Genomic DNA, 17,639 nt, shown 5'->3' with positions numbered 1-17,639 from the left:
ACAAAACAACAAAAAAGAGATCACAAAAAATCTTTATCAATAAGGCAAATATAAAATTGTTCCCAATTAATTACATACACATATATCATATTACAACACCTGACTGGAGAGGAAGGCTAAGAAACTCCATGAGATAGCCTCCTCTCTCATCATCCTGCAAACCTATCTTTTCTAATAACATGACATTCTTATAATGAACATGAATTCTATCTAAAAGCTTAATTTTTAATCCCTATCACAGAGTATACCATTTTCATTCACATATATACAAGCAATATTGAAACATCAACATACTGTACTTGCTAAAAATTTACACTATCCTAACTATGCCTATCTATGACTGTCAAAAAAGAAGAATACAACTATTTATAACTAAAATTCATCCTAACTTAATGGCACCTATGAATTATATAACCATCAAAGAAGAGGAATATTTGGAACTGAAACTAAGCTCAATATATCCAGATGAAACTAAAGGCTGTAATCTCAAGGTGAGCATAGAACACTTACAGAAGTACACAGCAATGGCATCAGCATCTCGGATCACACGCTGGAGAACCTCCCCATCCATGTCCTCAATGAAGTCTGCCGTTGGGTCCTTCTCAGTGAGCAACCACGCCAGAAGATTCTCCTCATTCTTCATGTCACCTGCAGGCAGACTCATGGTAAGGGAGGGATGGGCATGGTGTTGGAAGGCTGGGTAGTAGTGATGGAGGTGGATGGATGAGTAATGAGGAGCAGCTGTGGTGGTGCTGAGCAGGGAAGCAAGGAATGAGTGAGCCACAGACCACGCAGGATAAAAGGCTGCTGGAGAGATTGGAATATTAAGAATGGAATGATTACTAAGGATAAAAGCCATGTACAGCTCATGACACAGCAAGTAAGGCAAGCATCAAGATTGAAAAAAAATCAGGACAAAATAGGGAACGACAAAGATGGCTAAGGAAGAACCACACAATATCAGGAACAAGTAAATATACCGTCATGATAAAACAAATTATTGCATTCAGCAACATATGATAATAACAATGGCAGCAGACAAAATTTTCATGGGTATGAAGACACAGATATATGGAAGAAGAGTACAGCATGACACCACAAGAATGAAAACAGTAATGTTATTCTGAACACAATGAACAATATTATCTATGGTAATTATACATACAAGAAATATCAACATCCAGATTAGTACATACATAACAGGTAGACATCCATTAATTTTATTTCCTTAGCCTACAGATTCATGAAAAGGGAAACAATACAACAAAGTTGGATCAAATAGGCATACAAAGGATTTTATAATATCCTTTCTAAAAGAATTTAAGGAAAACTGACATGCCAACTTTTAAAAGAAGATTGAGAAGTGACATGAATGAAGAAGTGACATGCCAACTTTTTAAGAGAGAAATGACATGCCAACTTTTTTAAGGAAGAAGTGACATGCCATTAAAGGAATAATAATCACTTAGAAGAGCTACATAGAGCTTCCCAGAAATCTATAGTGTCATTCACAAGGCTTCAAGCATGCTGACATTCTCAGGATTACAAGAGTGAGGGACAGGTAAGGGAGAAGAGCCAACTGGCACCAACAGGGGAGTTTAAGGTGAGGAGGATGAAAAGTGAACGCCAGGACAACCTACCACCTGAGAGAGCGCCAGCCAGGTAAGCACCGAAGATAAAAGAATGTCATTACTGAAATCTTACATTGAATTTAAAATTTGTTTTTGTTGCTTAGCGTTATAAGTGTTTCATTACTGATAGCACAAAAACTGCTGTGTTATTTAAATATAATTGAGGTTTATTTCATTGCATGAAGAGGTGTCAATAAATGAAGCTCTATTCCTTAGGCAAGTAACACTGTTACTTGATGATTATATTAAATGTATCAAAACAGATTAGTATTCATTAAAGTTGTATTTATATTGCTGTAATTATGTTAATTCAAACATTATTTATCATCCCCAATCATTCCTTTGCAAAGCAGGTTGCTTCCATTCATTCTGAGTATTATAACCTCCCTTAAAATTTTTCCTCATCAACTAGTCTTCTACATTCAAATAACCTAAAGAAAATATTTACATATATTGCAAACATTATACACCACTAACTCTGCCAATTTGATTGAATTTAGTTTATAGTATTTACATATATGTATTTTCACAATGTGTTTGCCCGACATAACAATACAAAACTTGACAGTTCAGCTAAGAACAATAAACCAAGACATAAGCAGCTCCTCTGACAGTATGCACATACCAGCATAGATGATGGGCTCCTCACTGCTGGAGCGATAGAAGACAATGGCAGGCAGCGCGTACACACCAACATCCTTTGCCAGCTGAGAGTCATCAATCTTGACAAAGTCAATGCCATTAGCATCAGCTTCATCATCAATGTTCTCCAGCTCAGCCAGCACCTTCTGGCACTGCTTGCAGCCCTCCTCTGTGTCTGAACACCAGTGAGAAAGATGCATGAATAAATATTGTAAGAGTGAACTAGCCAGTTGTAGCATTGACAAAATAACACATGACAAACAGATACAAACATCACAAATACCTACTAATGAATGCTCCGAGTACAGTCCATAAATTAACAAAACCTATCATCACACAAACACTAAGTTTCACCATAAATGATAGCAAGACTCACAGAAGAAGACGGCCAAGTAGTCTGTTGTCTGGCGGATCCTCTCAAACATCTTCCTGTTCACCTTCTCAATGGCGTCATTCAACTCCATGTTCTCTGGTGCAGTGAGCCAGTCCAGCACATCCTCCTCATCATACAAGTCACCTGCCACACATCATTACAGTTTATACATAGTTAAAGGCCGTTACTTAAAGATCAGCCAGCCATTCTAAAGTTCCCGTGGGTTCCATCTCAATAAATTGATGCTTACCGTCATACTTGATGTGTTTCCCCTTCCTGAAATAGACTAGTCCTGGTGGGTTCCTGAAGCCATACTTCTTGGCCATGAGTCTGTCATTCATCTTCACCATCTGGATACCAAACTCTGCTGCCTCATCATCAATCTTCTCCAACGTCCTCAGCACCTTTGGACACTCATCGTTCTCCTCATTGACTGTGAGGCAATGTGGTGGTGTAACAAAGGAGCATCAAGATGATTAGGCATCCCTGCACCTCAAATAATTAGGCAACAACTTTGAACCTTGACACTAACAATATATGAAAGATGCATGAAAACAAATGGTGAAATATGATCATCTACAGCAATGATTTTCAAGTTATCTTTTGAATAGACAGAAACCAGTACAAATGATGAGAAAATAAAAAAAAAGACTGAGACTCACAGAAATAGACTCCAAGGTAGTCCTGGGTGTCTATGAGTGTGTACAGCATCTGGCGGTTGATGTTCTCAATGGTGTCCTCATGTCGCTGCTCAATGAGCCACTCCAGCACCTGCTCCTCTGCCTGGATGTCTCCTGTGCACACACACACACATACACATAGTCAGTAATATGAACTCCCTGTTTGATAAAGTTACTGGCATGCAACTTGTCCACATGCTATCTGTGTACCAATCAGGTGATTTGATATCCTAACTTTCCGTGCAGTGCACATCTCAAATCATAAGTACGTAATTTTGAGGAATGTATTAATTCTTCTTAAGTGTCACAAACTGAATTTGTATGTCTGTGACATTATCATTTACTTTTATGTGAATTCACTCCACTTGATTTTAAATTAGATGTAGTTTACATCCTTATCTCTTCCTCTGTGTTCATGTATGTTTCCTAACAATCAAAATCCTAAACCAGTGCTGTTTCATGGCTAGGACTGCCATCCCATGTCCATGAGGCAAGTCCCACAGATGGCTGAGGACAAGCCCACCAGGCAAACACAACACTTCCAAAGAGGTGAAGAACACTCATGCTCCTGGAGGAGTGCAGCTTCCAGCTTAGAAACATGCCCATCGCCACCCACCCACTGCTGCATGCACACATCTTGCACACACACGCACACACTCACACAAGGCCAGCCATAACAGCCGCCAACGCATCCCACCACACACACGTAGCTACCAGGCCTGGCCCCCAGTGCACACCACCACACACCCACATGCTCCCAGGAAGAGTGAAATAAAATGGATAGACTGGTAAGAAATAAGTTACCAAATTCAAAATATGCCGATGAGGCCCAGGGAGCAAAACCGAAAGTGGCCAGTCAAAGCATGAGTCCATCTTCAACAGGAGCAACAATGCAGGGTAGATTGGTAATGTTGGAGAAGAGATTTGAGGAGTTGGTGAAGGAATTAAAAGTTCAGAGGAGTGAGGAGGAGCAGGATAGAGAATTCCGCAAGGCTTTGAAGGAAAGAGTTAAGAGACTGGAGGAAAATGAAAACGATTGGTGGATGAGAATGCACACTTGAGAGTGGAGGTTGAAAAATACAAGAGACGGTTGGAGGAGAAAATGGAGAGTAGTAAAGGAGAAAGATGACTTTAAGGAAATGATCAGTGAGCAGAATGAAAGGTTTGAAAGGGAATGGGAACTGAAGAAAACACAATGGACTGAGTCGAGGGAAGCAGAGATGGTTGGATTACAAGAAATAATTAAAGATCAGTTGAAGGAAGACAAAAAAGAAAGGTCCAAGGAACTGGTTAATGTTATGAAGAATAAGGAAACATTGATAAGAGAAATAGCAGAAAAGAAGAAGAGTGTGTTAATATTTGGGATGAAAGAACAAAATATAACATATAAGCCTAAGAGAATTAAGGAAGAATTAAAAACGGTAAGAGATCTGTTCAAAAATCTAAATGATGATGAAAAAAAGACCTACAAGAAGAAGTGGAAGAGATCCATAGACTGGGTCCGTATAAGGAGGAGTGAGCAGACCGATTAAAGTAGTACTGAAGTCACAACAATCTGCGGAGGATATCCTATATAGAACATCAAAGTTAAGAGAGGTAGAAGGTTGTAAAGAGGTGTTTGTGAGAAAAATAGAAATGAGGAAGAGAGGAGAAGATATAAGGAATTGTTGGAAGAGGCGAGAAGGAAAAATGATGAGCGGTCTGAGGAGGAAAAAGAAAAGTTTTTTGGAGAGTTATAGGAGAGAGAGTCAGAAAGTGGTATGTGGAAAGAAGGAATGCGGAGGAACCCCTAGAGGGAGCAGTGGGTGGACCGTAATGTATACTAATATAGATGGGATACTGTCAAGTAGATTGGAATTGCAAGACTATATGATGGTGGAGAAGCCTGATATAGTGTGTTTGACTGAGACAAAATTACATGAAAAAACAAAGGTAAATTTGGATAATAAATATAATATATGGAGAAAGGATAGAGAGAGTAAAGGTGGAGGAAGAGTTATGATTATGATGAAGAAGGAAATAAATGTGGATGGGGTTTGGTATGGGAAGAACAACGCAGAAGTGATAAGCATAAGGATAAAAAGTGATGGAAAAGAATTAATAACCATGGTGACCTATGTACCTCCTAAAACAAATTCTTGGACATTAAGGGAATACGACAATATGATCAAGGATACTTTACAGAGTTTGGAAAGTGTATTATCTGGAAAAAGAAAGGTGATACTAGTAGGAGATTTTAATTGTAAGGAGGTGGATTGGGAAAATCTAATGAGTGGTGTTGGAGAGGAAGCATGGGAGAGAGATTTCTTAATTTAATGATGGAAAATATGATGGAACAGAGGGTGAAGGAAAATACTAGATATAGAGGAGATGATGAACCGGCTAGACTGGATTTGGTGTTAACAAGAGAAGTGTACCTATGTGGAGATATACAATACAAATGTCCTTTGGGAAAGAGTGATCATGTGGTTATGGAAATGCAGATAGCAACAACACAGCGAAGGAAAGATGAGACATACAGGAGTGGTAGATTGAATTATAGAAAGATGGACACAGAAAGTTTGAAAAATTATTTCAGAAAATTAGATTGGGAGGAGATGTTACAAATCAGAGAAGTGCAAAAAAATATGAGATTTTTATGAAATATTATAAAGAAGGAGTTATGAAATTTGTACCAAAGTATAAACCGAGAGAGGAAGGAAGAAAGGATTGGTTTAATGCAACTTGTGTTAAGGCTAAGGAAAAGAGATGTGGCTTGGAAAAGATGGAAAAGAGCAGGAATATACTAAATAAGGAGAATTATAGAGTGGCGAGAAATGAGTATGTGAGGGTAAGGAGGAGGAAGAAAGAAAATTTGAAAAAGATATTGTAGACAAGAGTAAGGAACATCCAAAATTGTTTTACAGGTTCATAAATGGTAAACTTAAAAGAGAGAGTCCATTGAAAGATTAAAAGGAGAGCAAGGGATAGTAGATGACCCTAAGAATATAGCGGAATTGCTAAATAATAGGTTTCAACAAGTATTTACTAAAGAAACAATGTTTGTAAAGCCTCAGAATGTACAAGGAAATGTGCACATGGATGACATTAAGATACCTAAAAGGAGTTATATAAAATGTTGGAGGAACTTAAAGATGATAAAGCGATGGGACCAGATGAAGTTTCAGGAAAATTATTGAAGGAATGTAGAGAAGAATTGATTGATCCATTATATGATATTATAAGGTGCTCATTAGAAACAGGGAAGTACCAGTAGAGTGGAAAAGAGCTGAAGTGGTGCCCATTTATAAGGGAGGCAGTAAGGAAGAGCCTCTTAACTATAGACCTGTGTCTCTAACAAGTGTGGTCGGTAAGATTTGTGAGAGGGTGATAAAGAAATATTGGATACGGTTCCTGGAGGATCATAAGTTATTATCGGATCATCAATTTGGCTTTAGGAAAGGGAGGTCATGTGTAACAAATCTACTGAGCTTTTATTCAAGAGTGGTTGACAAAATACAAGAGAGAGGGATGGATGGACTGTGTATATTTGGATTTAAAGAAAGCTTTTGACAAGGTACCTCACATGAGACTGCTATGGAAATTAGAGATTTATGGAGGACTGAAAGGAAAAGTGTTAAAGTGGATGGAAAACTACTTGAGATGGAGGGAGATGAGAACGGTAATAAGGGATGCAAAGTCGGACTGGTTGGTGGTGGAGAGTGGAGTCCCACAAGGTTCAGTGCTGGCACCAATACTTTTCCTTGTATATATTAATGACATGCCAGAGGAGTAAACAGTTATATTAATTTGTTTGCGGATGATGCGAAGTTGTGTAGGTGTGTGAAGAGTGAAGAAGATTGTGAAATTTTACAGGCAGATCTGGATAAGATTTGGGAGTGGAGCAAGAGGTGGGAAATGGAATTTAATCTGAGCAAAAGTCATGTGATGGAGATGGGGAAGAGTGGAAGACGGCCAAGAGGGTCATATAAGATGGGTGAAGAAGTAGTGTTGAAAAAGGTGGAAAAGGAAAAGGATTTGGGAGTGATAATACAAGACCATGGGCAGTTTGAGGCTCATATTGATAAGATGTTTGGAGAAACATATAATTTGATAGAAATATTGGATTAGCCTTTCATTATATGGATAAAGATATGATGAAGAAATTAATTAGTACGGTAATTAGACCAAGATTGGAATATGCTGGAGTGGTTTGGTCCCCTTATAAAAAGAAGCATATAAGGAAGTTGGAGAGATTGCAGAGAATGGCAACAAAAATGGTTCCGGAATTGGCAGAAATGACCTATGAGGAGAGATTAAAAGAAATGAATTTGCTTACCTTGGAACAAAGAAGAGAAAGAGGAGATTTAATACAGGTTTATAAACTGTTGAACGGACTGGATGAAGTGGATAATGAGTAAATGATGTTGAGAGAGGAAAATTTAAATAGAACTACGAGATAGCATAGTAAAAAGATAGTCAAGGGAATATGCTTGAAGGATGTGAAGAAATATAGTTTCCCACAAAGATGTGTGGAGGTGTGGAATGGTTTGAGTGAGGAGGTGGTGTCAGCAAGGAGTGTGCATAGTTTTAAAGGAAAGTTGGATGTGTGTAGATATGGAGACAGGGCCACACGAGTATGATACCCAGGCCCTGTAAAATTACAACTAGGTGAATACAAAAACTCAGAGATGTGCGCATGCATGCGCATTATGTGCACCCATGAGCCATGCTCTTTTGCGTGCACACCCACATACACACAGCCACATCCACACCCATTCACACACGCAATGCACATATAGGTATTAGGAGCACTAACAACGCTGATGTATAGCGCAGCCATGATGAAAAATTATCCGAATTCCAAATGCATGATGCACGAATAAGTGAAAGTGTAAACAAACATCAAACATCCATACTAGAACACATCATTGCATCTAGAAACACATGAACAAACAAGCATGAGTGCATAGAATAGAGAGAAGTAGAAGAATGGAAATACAGCAGAATATTCACAAGGCTACTTTATATTAAATTAGATGATATATTAAACAGTAGAAAGAATTTATAATGATACAGAAGGCACAAATATCTTTAAGTATTTCACATTAATACATAGAGAAAAATCTTTCAAATATCAATCAAATGAACTGTTAGTAAGACACCACAGAGAGACTCTGATGACTCATGAGCTTTATTGTAATGAGCTAGGTGAAGTTTACAAGGTTGTCTTTCATTTACACCTCAAAGAAATGGTGCAGTCTTACAAATACAAACACAAGGTGGAAGTACCTTTTCTTATAATCTGCTGAGGCATCAATGAAGAAATTTGTTATGCCAAGTGAAACTCTGACATCAAGTGACAAAATGAGGTCTACAGAAGGGAGTGTTCTAATGCTTCCGTTCCTAGGGAGGGTCACCAGGTTACCACCAATGAGGAAGTAAAACGAGCAAAGAAAAGTAACATTAAGTAACAAGAAAAAACATGACAACCAGGCAGTGTGCATCAATAATCATTCGGTCAGCCTGTCTGACTGACTTAGCATTCTCTTCACCTTCATGCTTTTCCTTTCTGGTTATATTCTTGGCTTCATCTTTCACTGTGTCTTGGGACTGGCCACTTTTGATTTGTTCAGCCAAAAATGCCTTACGGAGTTTATGAATAGTTGACTTGTCACGTGCCTTAGTTTTCTTCTTCCCCTTCTTAGCACTATCCCTTTTCTTTTTACTATCTTCACTTTCAACTTCTTCATCACTACTATCCTCATCTTGCCCTCTAATTTCACTTCCTTCACTACCAGCAGACTCGTTTCTTGAATCTGAATAGTCTTCCTCTTTATCATTTACCTTTATCACATACACATCCTCTTCTACATCCTGTTCAGTGTCCATAATCATGCCATCATCATCTACTGCCAATTCAGATTCACCTACATATTCATCATTAGTGACTTCTTCATTAATGATGCTAACTTCCACCTCACAGTCTCGACAGCTATCATTATCTTCTCCCTCACATTCAATATCTGTGCCGTCATCTTTATTACCAGTGTCATCTAATTCCTCATCTGCTTCCTCTTCATCTACATCCTTTTCTTCTTGTTTGTCATGTTTTTCATTAATATTGTCTTTATTCTCGCCATTACCATCTTCATTTTCAATACTGGTGGCAAAATCTTCATCACCAGCATCATCTACTTTTACATTCTCATCAGCATTGTCATCATCTGTAGCATCAGCTTCACTGTCTTCATTGTTTGAAACATTGTCATTAGTGATATCCTCTTCCTCATCTATAGCATCATCAGAAATGTTGTCTTCTTCCTGAACATCATTGTCGCTTTCATCTTCACCATCTTCACTAGTAATTTCTTCAAAACCAATAAAATCTCCAGTATCAGTATCATCTTCATCTTCATCTTCATCATCATCATCATCTGTAGGGCTCTTATAATCTTGAGTATCGGATTCTTCATCAACTTCATCATTCAAAGTATCATTTTCATCAACAATATCAGCTATTTTCAAAGTATCACTATCATCACTTTCATCTTCATTATCAATTTGTCCAGTACTAGTATCATCTTCAGTATCAGAATCTTCATCATCTTCAGCATCATTATCATCACCATCGTCATCCTCATCATCTGTTGTCACAGCACCAATGTCGACATCACTCTGTTTGTCCTCATTTGCACCAGCATCATCACTCACACCCTCACTCTCACCACCACCCTCACCTGCCTGTACCTGCCCACGCCCTAGCAGCCTGGAGGTTATAGCCACCACTGAGGTGTCTGTAAGGCCTGCAAGCGTTTCATCCATGTTTTAAAATGCCGTATCATATTCATAACTTACCATGCATCTTAACATGCAAAATTGTGACCTAATCCCTTATTGCTTTTCTTCTTATCTTAGTAAAGAGTATTACATAGTAATCTGTATTTCTCATGCAGCCATTGGCAGCTAATGAGACCAGAATCTTTTTTGATATACCAGATAGCTAAATCCTCTTTAGTGATCATATGAAATTTTCAATTTTGCACATGCAAAGCCAGCATGGAGAATGAGGTAATGTTTTGTTACTTTTCAAAGTTAACTATGTAAGCTGTCAATTTCAATGGTCAAAATTACTACTTAATCAATCAGTGGAACTACATCTAATTTGCTGAATAACTTTAAAACATATTTTTCAAAGTCTCATTCACTGAGAAAATAATCTTTTGAAAGAAAGTGTCAAAACAATCAAAACATTTTACTTCATTCAGGAAACTCCTGGAAGCATTTCTTCACACTCCCACACAAGAACACTGTCTAGCCCAGCCCATCCATCAAATACCAATGTGTTGCCTTATTCTTATTTTAATAAGTTACTATTATGACACAAACACAGCACAAAAAGGACATACTCTGCTTACGTGAATGTGCAACAAGCCAAGACAAGACTTCTCGACCCCTTGCGATGTCACCTGGGGAATGTAACAGATGTGGCCGGACATGAGGAGGAGGGAACATTTAGGGTGGTGCAGGGCCCCACATCAGAGGTCAGCAGGGAAGCAGAGATCAGGGTCAGGTAAGGGACACTCAGTTAAAATATCACTGACTCAAGCCACCTGCTTAAGTTTTATATCCCTCAAGGCAAACACATTATGACCACAAAACATCCATCTGATAAATTTTGACACTGAATAGTAATGGAGACATGATGGATATTCTGAGATCACAAATCATATGAAGACAAAACACAGAATACTAGACTTGGCATCCACAGCAACGTTCTAAGTTCAATCTGAAACATTACTGCATCTATCAACAGAAGACTACTACTTATAATAAAGAATGTAAGAAAAATTATATTCAGCCTCCTCAGCATTAGAGATGAGAAGCCAACTAAAGAGCTCTGTTATCCTGTGTGCGGCAAACCCTCTAACCAGAGTAAAGGCAAGGAGGCTGCTGTTCTGTTATCACTACCGTCAATGATACACAACACAATTATATGATGAGTATCTTTTAAGTGACCAGTTTTCAAATTAACATTTTATTCATGAATTTGATTGACATGACAAGCATGCTCTCGGGTCCTTGTAGTTTTTAATATTTAAAGAAATTATTTAATGACAAATTTTTATCACTACAAATACTAATTAGTTTTTGGTAGGAATGGCACACACATCCACATAACAAAATCATATTCACCACTATTACAGGAACCACTATTAACTTGGAGATATTAAGAGGAAACCAGGAATATTTTTTAAAGAATTAGTTGAATAACCAAGTAAATGATTAATAGAGTGGTACTCCAAGTGTCGTTCCTCGCTGCCACATTGCCCTCGCCCAACACCTACCATCATAGATGCTTGGCACACCGCCCTCAAAGTAAACCAGAGCCGGGAGGTGGCTGATGCCCAGGTCCTCTGCCACATCCACATCATTGGTCTTCACAAACTGAATGCCAACTTCATCTGTCTCATCATCAATTGTCTCGAGTTCAGCCAACACTGTCTCGCATGTTGGGCAGTTGTCGTCATCTGAAAAAATATTCATGCAGCAGACTTTTCACTATTTTCTGGATAGTTATTGATACTTCATAAATCTACCATATCTTCATGTTTTAATATGATGGAATAACAATGATTTACATCTCACAATAACAACCATTATTCTGACAATAGAATGAACTCATAAATTCCTGTTGCAAAAAGCTAAAAACTATTCATCTATTTCTTTCCTTCACTCACAGAAGTACACCACAAGGTATTCAAAGGTGTCCACAAGGGTCTGCAGCATCTTCCCATCCACTTCTTCAATGATAGAGGCCGGACCTTTGTCCTTGTTGTCTATGAGCCACTCTAGCAGAGCATCTTCATCAAACATGTCTCCTGCAAAGGACAGAAAACACAATAACCATGTCACATAAAATCATTCAGTCTTGTAATTCAGAGATACTTCATTGACCACCATTCACATGACCTTACATACATAAATACAAAACTCAGCCTCTATAGAATCAACTACAATGTGACAAATGAAAGTTTAAAAATAGTGTGTCTGTTGCTTACCCTCATAGATCTGGGGGAATCTGTGCCTGAAGTAGACAAGGGCAGGCATGCTGGCAATGTCATATTCCTGTGCAATTCCTTCATCAGAGATCTTCACAAAATCAATTCCAATGTCATCACAATCATCATCAATGTTTTCTAGTTCAATGAGAATCTTCTTGCTCTTCATGTCATCCTCATCATCTGAACATAGAAGGATTCATTATATCTCAATTCTTTATTACCTTACAAATAATTCCTTTAGCTCATTAATGACATGGAAAACACAGAAAATTTGTGTACCTATTATGCAAGACTTACTGAGTAATGCAACCATAAAAAAAAGTAATTTAATGTATCAATTTTATAAGCACCAATCAAGTATAAATGAAAAAGCAGTGTTCCCTTCCCATAGCATCCTCCCAACACTCACAGAAGAACACAGCAACATTATCAGAGATGTTGAGTATCCTCTCCAACATGCGCTGGTTCACCTCCTCAATCTGGTTGGGGATCTGTAGGGTGTCATCAGATGTCACCCACCTCAGCACAGCTTCCTCATTGCTGATATCACCTGCAATTTAGGATAAACTAACTCAAGTGGTGCAGTTTTATATGAGTATGTACTGTGATCAAGATATTACAAAGAGTGAGGCCAGAAGACTCAGTGCCACTCTTGCTCAAAACTAAATACGCTTTAAAAAAATTCTAGGTAATTAACTAAATATTCTCTCACTCCATTCCTAAACAGCATAACTAAGATCTTCCCTAAACATGCAAATTTCATCTTTTATCAAAATTCTCAAGGAAGCTAAGTCTTATCATCACCATCATTTAAACAGCCATTACACTTTCCACTCACCCTTGTACATCACTGGTTCTCCATTTCTGAAGAGCACCAGGGCGGGCAGAGTCTTGATGCCATATTCATTAGCCAAGCCGGTTTCCTCAGTGGTGACGAAGTGCATCCCATGTTCATCTGTGTCATCATCAATGTTCTCCAGCTCATCCAGGATCTTGTCGCACTTTTGGCCTTCCTCACACCTTCCACCTTGTGAGATAAAAGGCATAAGTATTATAAAAAATTTGGTGTTTATTTATTACTAGATATATCTTTCAAATTTTGCAAATAAGAAACTGATAAACAATGAAATGATCAACATAAAGATAAGCATCATTAATATTTGAGTGAAGTATGGAGAAAGACAGCAGGATGATACTCACTGAAGTACACAACAACATATTCAAAGTTAGCAATGAGGTCATCCAGGATCTCATCTGTCACCTCCTCTATTGTGTCTGTGGTCTTCTGCTCCATCAGCCAAGCTAAGACTTCCTGTTCATTTGAGAGGTCACCTGTGGAGAGGCAAGGAAGATTTATAGCATACAACATAAGCAATTACAATGCTGTACCTAAGAAGTTACTAATCCACTTCTCCAGTCATCTATTTCTACTGTACTGAGGATCTTACCTTCATAAATGCTGGGTATCCTGTTCTCAAAATAGACGAGGGTTGGAAGTTCATCAATGCCATATTCTTTAGCCTCAGCATCATTGTCTATCTTAACGAAGGGCACACCTGCTTGCTCACAGTCATCGTCAATGTTCTCCAGTTCAGCCAGCACCTCATGGTCCTCTGCATCATCCTTGTCATCTGTAGCCATGGTGAGATGTTGTATTTACCTATTTGCATTTATATACCTATATCTGATTTACAGGGCCCGAGCTTGGCTCTGTATGTCCTGTCTCTTTGTCCATATTTATTAAGTTTGTCCTTATGTAAAAGAAAAGTGTTTAATAAATCTTGCAGTATTCTAAACAGCTGCTACTCTTATTTTTCTTTATAATAATGTCAAGAAAGAAAAGCAAAAGTCTTCAAATACCAGTGACAAAGTATAGGTAGCTACTCACAGAAAAGCACCGCCAGGAAGGGTTCGTTGGCAATGAGTTTGCCGAGCATTTCATCCGTGACATCCGCAATCTCCTCATGGTCAACATGGTGGAACAGCCAGTACAGCACCTCTTCCTCCTTCATCAAGTCACCTGCCACACACACATTCAATATGTTTCTTTTTAAAACTAAAATTAGACAATGAATAAACAGCTTTTACAATAAGTATAGATAACAAATATGTGGATATTTTTAAACTTAAAATTCATCTGATTCCATTACTGATGTATGCACAGCAGCTTTCTTGAAAGACTCACCTTCAAAGATGTAGGGGATCTCACTCTCAAAGTACACCAGAGTAGGGATGGTGTCAATACCATACTCAATGGCTTCTGCATAGTTGTCAATCTTCACAAAGTAAACTCCTCGGCCATCACACTCATCATCAATGTTCTCCAGCTCAGCAAGGACCTTCCTACTTCGCCTGCTCTCCTTATCATCTGAGGCAAACAAAGAATTAATTCTATGTTGATGTTCATTACATACAGACAAGAAATAGATTCCTGACAATACATATGTGGTTTTCTTTGAAAGATCTAGAAAAGAGCCATAATAATTAGTATTACTGTGACTTGATTAAAAGAATGATGTTTCTAAAGATATACAGTACATCATATCATGAAGTAAGAGGTAGCACAGTGCAAGAAACTCACAGAAAAGCACAGCCAAGTGTTCAGTGCGTCCAATGAGACGGTCCAGCATCTCATCTGTCACCTCCTCAATCTCATCCTCCTCCACCTGATGCACCAGCCAGTCCAGGACCTCCTCTTCCGCAAGCAAGTTTCCTACAAATAATACCATTTCATTCAATCAACAAGGCCCAAAAATGTCCTGTAAACATATCAAAAATTCTCTGTAGATAACCTTGATACAATCTCTCAAGTCAGACAAAGCAAACAATCATCACAGAGCAAAAAACAAGTTCTATGCTTCTTGCCCTTCACCTGAATACACTGAGGGAACTCCTTTCTCAAAGTAAACCAGCGTGGGCAGGGTGTCAATGCCATATTCTTTTGCTTCGTCATCATTGTCAATCTTGACAAAGGAGATTCCCTTGGCATCACACTCGTCATCAATGTTCTCCAGCTCTGCCACCACCATCTGGGATTCCTGGCTGTCCTCATCATCTGTTATCAAGACAGACACCAACCAATACTGTGTTAAGTGCTGCATCAGTCATGTAAACCAAGCAATTAACACATCATAAGGAATTCTTTACAAAAAATATTCAACCAAAAATAAAAATAAAATAAAGATACAAATGAGGAAAACAGTCTTGTTGCCACTCACAGAAGAGAACTGCAAGGTGGTTGGCCTCCTTGATGAGCTTGTCCAGCATCTCATCAGTGACGTCCTCAATCTCATCACTGTGCAGCTGCTCAATCAGCCAGGCAAGCACCTCCTCCTCGTTGTGAAGGTCTCCATCATAGAGGGAAGGAATCTGAACGTGCACAAGAAGGTGAGAGGATGGCAAAGGAATACCAATAATGCTATAACTACTATTTCGTTTTGTCACCACTACACACCGCTGATTCACCGCCTGCATAGACACCTGTGGTAACAAGATCTGACACTGACAGTAAAGGCTTGGTTGTGACATTGACACTTTCAAGGCAACCATTATGTGCTGGCGATGATGCAAATGCTATTGTGAGTTTTGACGATGCGGGTGCTGTTAGATTATCAGTGTGGCATAACATAGTCCCCAATGGTCCCCCAAACATCAGCCTTACCTCCTTCTCAAAGTAGACGAGACAGGGCGTGTTCTCGATGCCGTACTCCTTGGCGGCCACATCGTCGGCGATCTTAACGATGTGGATTCCTTGGGCGTCCAGGTCGTCATCGATGTTCTCCAGTTCGTGCAGGGTGACGCCATCATCGTTCTCATCCCTGTCATCTGGCCAAGGAAAACAAAGACCATGTTAAGACGTCACTCCTCACCATGATCGGGGTGGGGACATCATGAGGGCGAGAGCGATCAGCCAGCCAAACAGCTGGGAAAATTTCTTAAAACTTGCTGATTTCCGAGACATGCAAATATGTACTGTTGTCTGAATAGTGTGGAGGACGTCCCCCCACCACAATCGACGCCCACGTTGCTCACTTGTCATCAGAACGTCATTTTGTTGCCGTACACTCCCTTGTCACTCGTGGCCTATATAGAGCCATGCCAATCCTAGAGTGATACTTCTAAAAATACTTGATGTTTACGGACCTGCTCAGACGTCAGGCTATGTGTGTTCTCTTTTGATATAATTACGCCGGGCAAGCGATCAACGTGGCACTGACCAACACAGGATTCCATCATCCCACGCGGCATGCACAGGGAGACAGGTAACTAATATATGAACGAGACATGGGAAAAAATGAATTGCAGTGTTCCAAGACCTTTATTTTTATCCTGCTAAGAAGAAAAATATAAATCCTCAACCTTATCAAAAAAACATATCTGAAAATAAATTATTAAAGGATTATTACATCAAAGTTCAGTTATCTCTTCCCACGCGTATTCATGGAAAACTTGTCAATATATAGACTAGCTAGCCTATATTCAAAAGACTCGCAGGCTGGGACGGATGAAATATATTTTTCAGGAGTTTATTTTGTCGTAGTTATGTGCACTCGCTGTTAGGTCATGGAGTGAGGCCAGGGGCTACAACTATCTGGAAACTTTGACGTCGCGTGGCTGTGGTTAAAGTCGGAACGCTCTGCCACTAAACACGCGCTGCTTCGCCAATACAGTGTGGTTCGTTAGCGGTGCAGCACAGCTCAGTGGCCAGGACTTGTATCGAAGGCTTGCCAAAAGATATGGTGTTCCCAATGTAATAATAACCAGCTACGTGGAAGACGGAAACCGTTCTAATTCTCCTACCGCGAGCTTCCTGGTATACATTTTACATCAAATCAGCAAATCAATCAAGATCATGAGTCCATTACGCTACGACAGTCGTCAGGGAAAAAAAAAAGGGCCACTGTCTTCCCCGTCAGCGGTAGTGGTGGATAGGTTGGAAAAATAAATAAAAATAGCATAGAAATGTAGGCCAGCGGTCATTCACAGTCTGAAAGGGAGCACACTTACCACTGTTTGGGAACTAATTTGTTGCTGTACTGAATATTCTGATTCCACAAAGTTCAGTCACCTGCGCACATATTGCACTGCGGTATAGAAATGTCAAATAAATTCAAATTACATATAGGTTACCTTTTACTTTCAATATTATTCACTCATCAACAGGGCGGTGACGTGTATTTCATGTGTTCCCAAATCAATTTTACAGTTATTTTATTTTCCAATATGAAACGTTTTCATTGTGGTGATCCATATTCAATACTGTACGGCC

At 39.1% G+C, this 17,639-nt stretch overlaps 1 protein-coding gene across 20 annotated transcripts in view; it reads right to left on the bottom strand.

Moving 5' to 3' along the window:
• LOC123510033 overlaps positions 1-17,639 on the bottom strand; it is a 58,829-nt gene that overhangs the window by 13,481 nt on the left and 27,709 nt on the right. For 7 of the 20 annotated variants that reach the window (XM_045264760.1, XM_045264747.1, XM_045264750.1 and 4 more), the window contains 20 exons: positions 16,032-16,195; positions 15,589-15,739; positions 15,243-15,425; positions 14,952-15,083; positions 14,556-14,738; positions 14,259-14,390; positions 13,819-14,001; positions 13,571-13,702; positions 13,209-13,397; positions 12,780-12,920; positions 12,368-12,550; positions 12,047-12,187; positions 11,654-11,836; positions 10,715-10,774; positions 8,861-10,111; positions 3,309-3,440; positions 2,897-3,079; positions 2,650-2,790; positions 2,255-2,448; positions 511-649 (listed from right to left, as the gene is read on the bottom strand). In XM_045264760.1, coding sequence (XP_045120695.1) covers positions 511-649; positions 2,255-2,448; positions 2,650-2,790; positions 2,897-3,079; positions 3,309-3,440; positions 8,861-10,111; positions 10,715-10,774; positions 11,654-11,836; positions 12,047-12,187; positions 12,368-12,550; positions 12,780-12,920; positions 13,209-13,397; positions 13,571-13,702; positions 13,819-14,001; positions 14,259-14,390; positions 14,556-14,738; positions 14,952-15,083; positions 15,243-15,425; positions 15,589-15,739; positions 16,032-16,195 — 4,197 coding nt within the window. The remainder of the gene's footprint in view (positions 1-510; positions 650-2,254; positions 2,449-2,649; positions 2,791-2,896; positions 3,080-3,308; positions 3,441-8,860; positions 10,112-10,714; positions 10,775-11,653; positions 11,837-12,046; positions 12,188-12,367; positions 12,551-12,779; positions 12,921-13,208; positions 13,398-13,570; positions 13,703-13,818; positions 14,002-14,258; positions 14,391-14,555; positions 14,739-14,951; positions 15,084-15,242; positions 15,426-15,588; positions 15,740-16,031; positions 16,196-17,639) is intronic. The other 13 variants (XM_045264748.1, XM_045264755.1, XM_045264757.1 and 10 more) reach the window with 6 other exon arrangements.

This window comes from Portunus trituberculatus, chromosome 28 (assembly GCF_017591435.1).
Source record: "Portunus trituberculatus isolate SZX2019 chromosome 28, ASM1759143v1, whole genome shotgun sequence".
In the NCBI taxonomy this organism is placed as follows: Eukaryota; Metazoa; Arthropoda; class Malacostraca; order Decapoda; family Portunidae; genus Portunus; species Portunus trituberculatus.
This window is presented reverse-complemented; position numbering and strand designations above follow the sequence as displayed.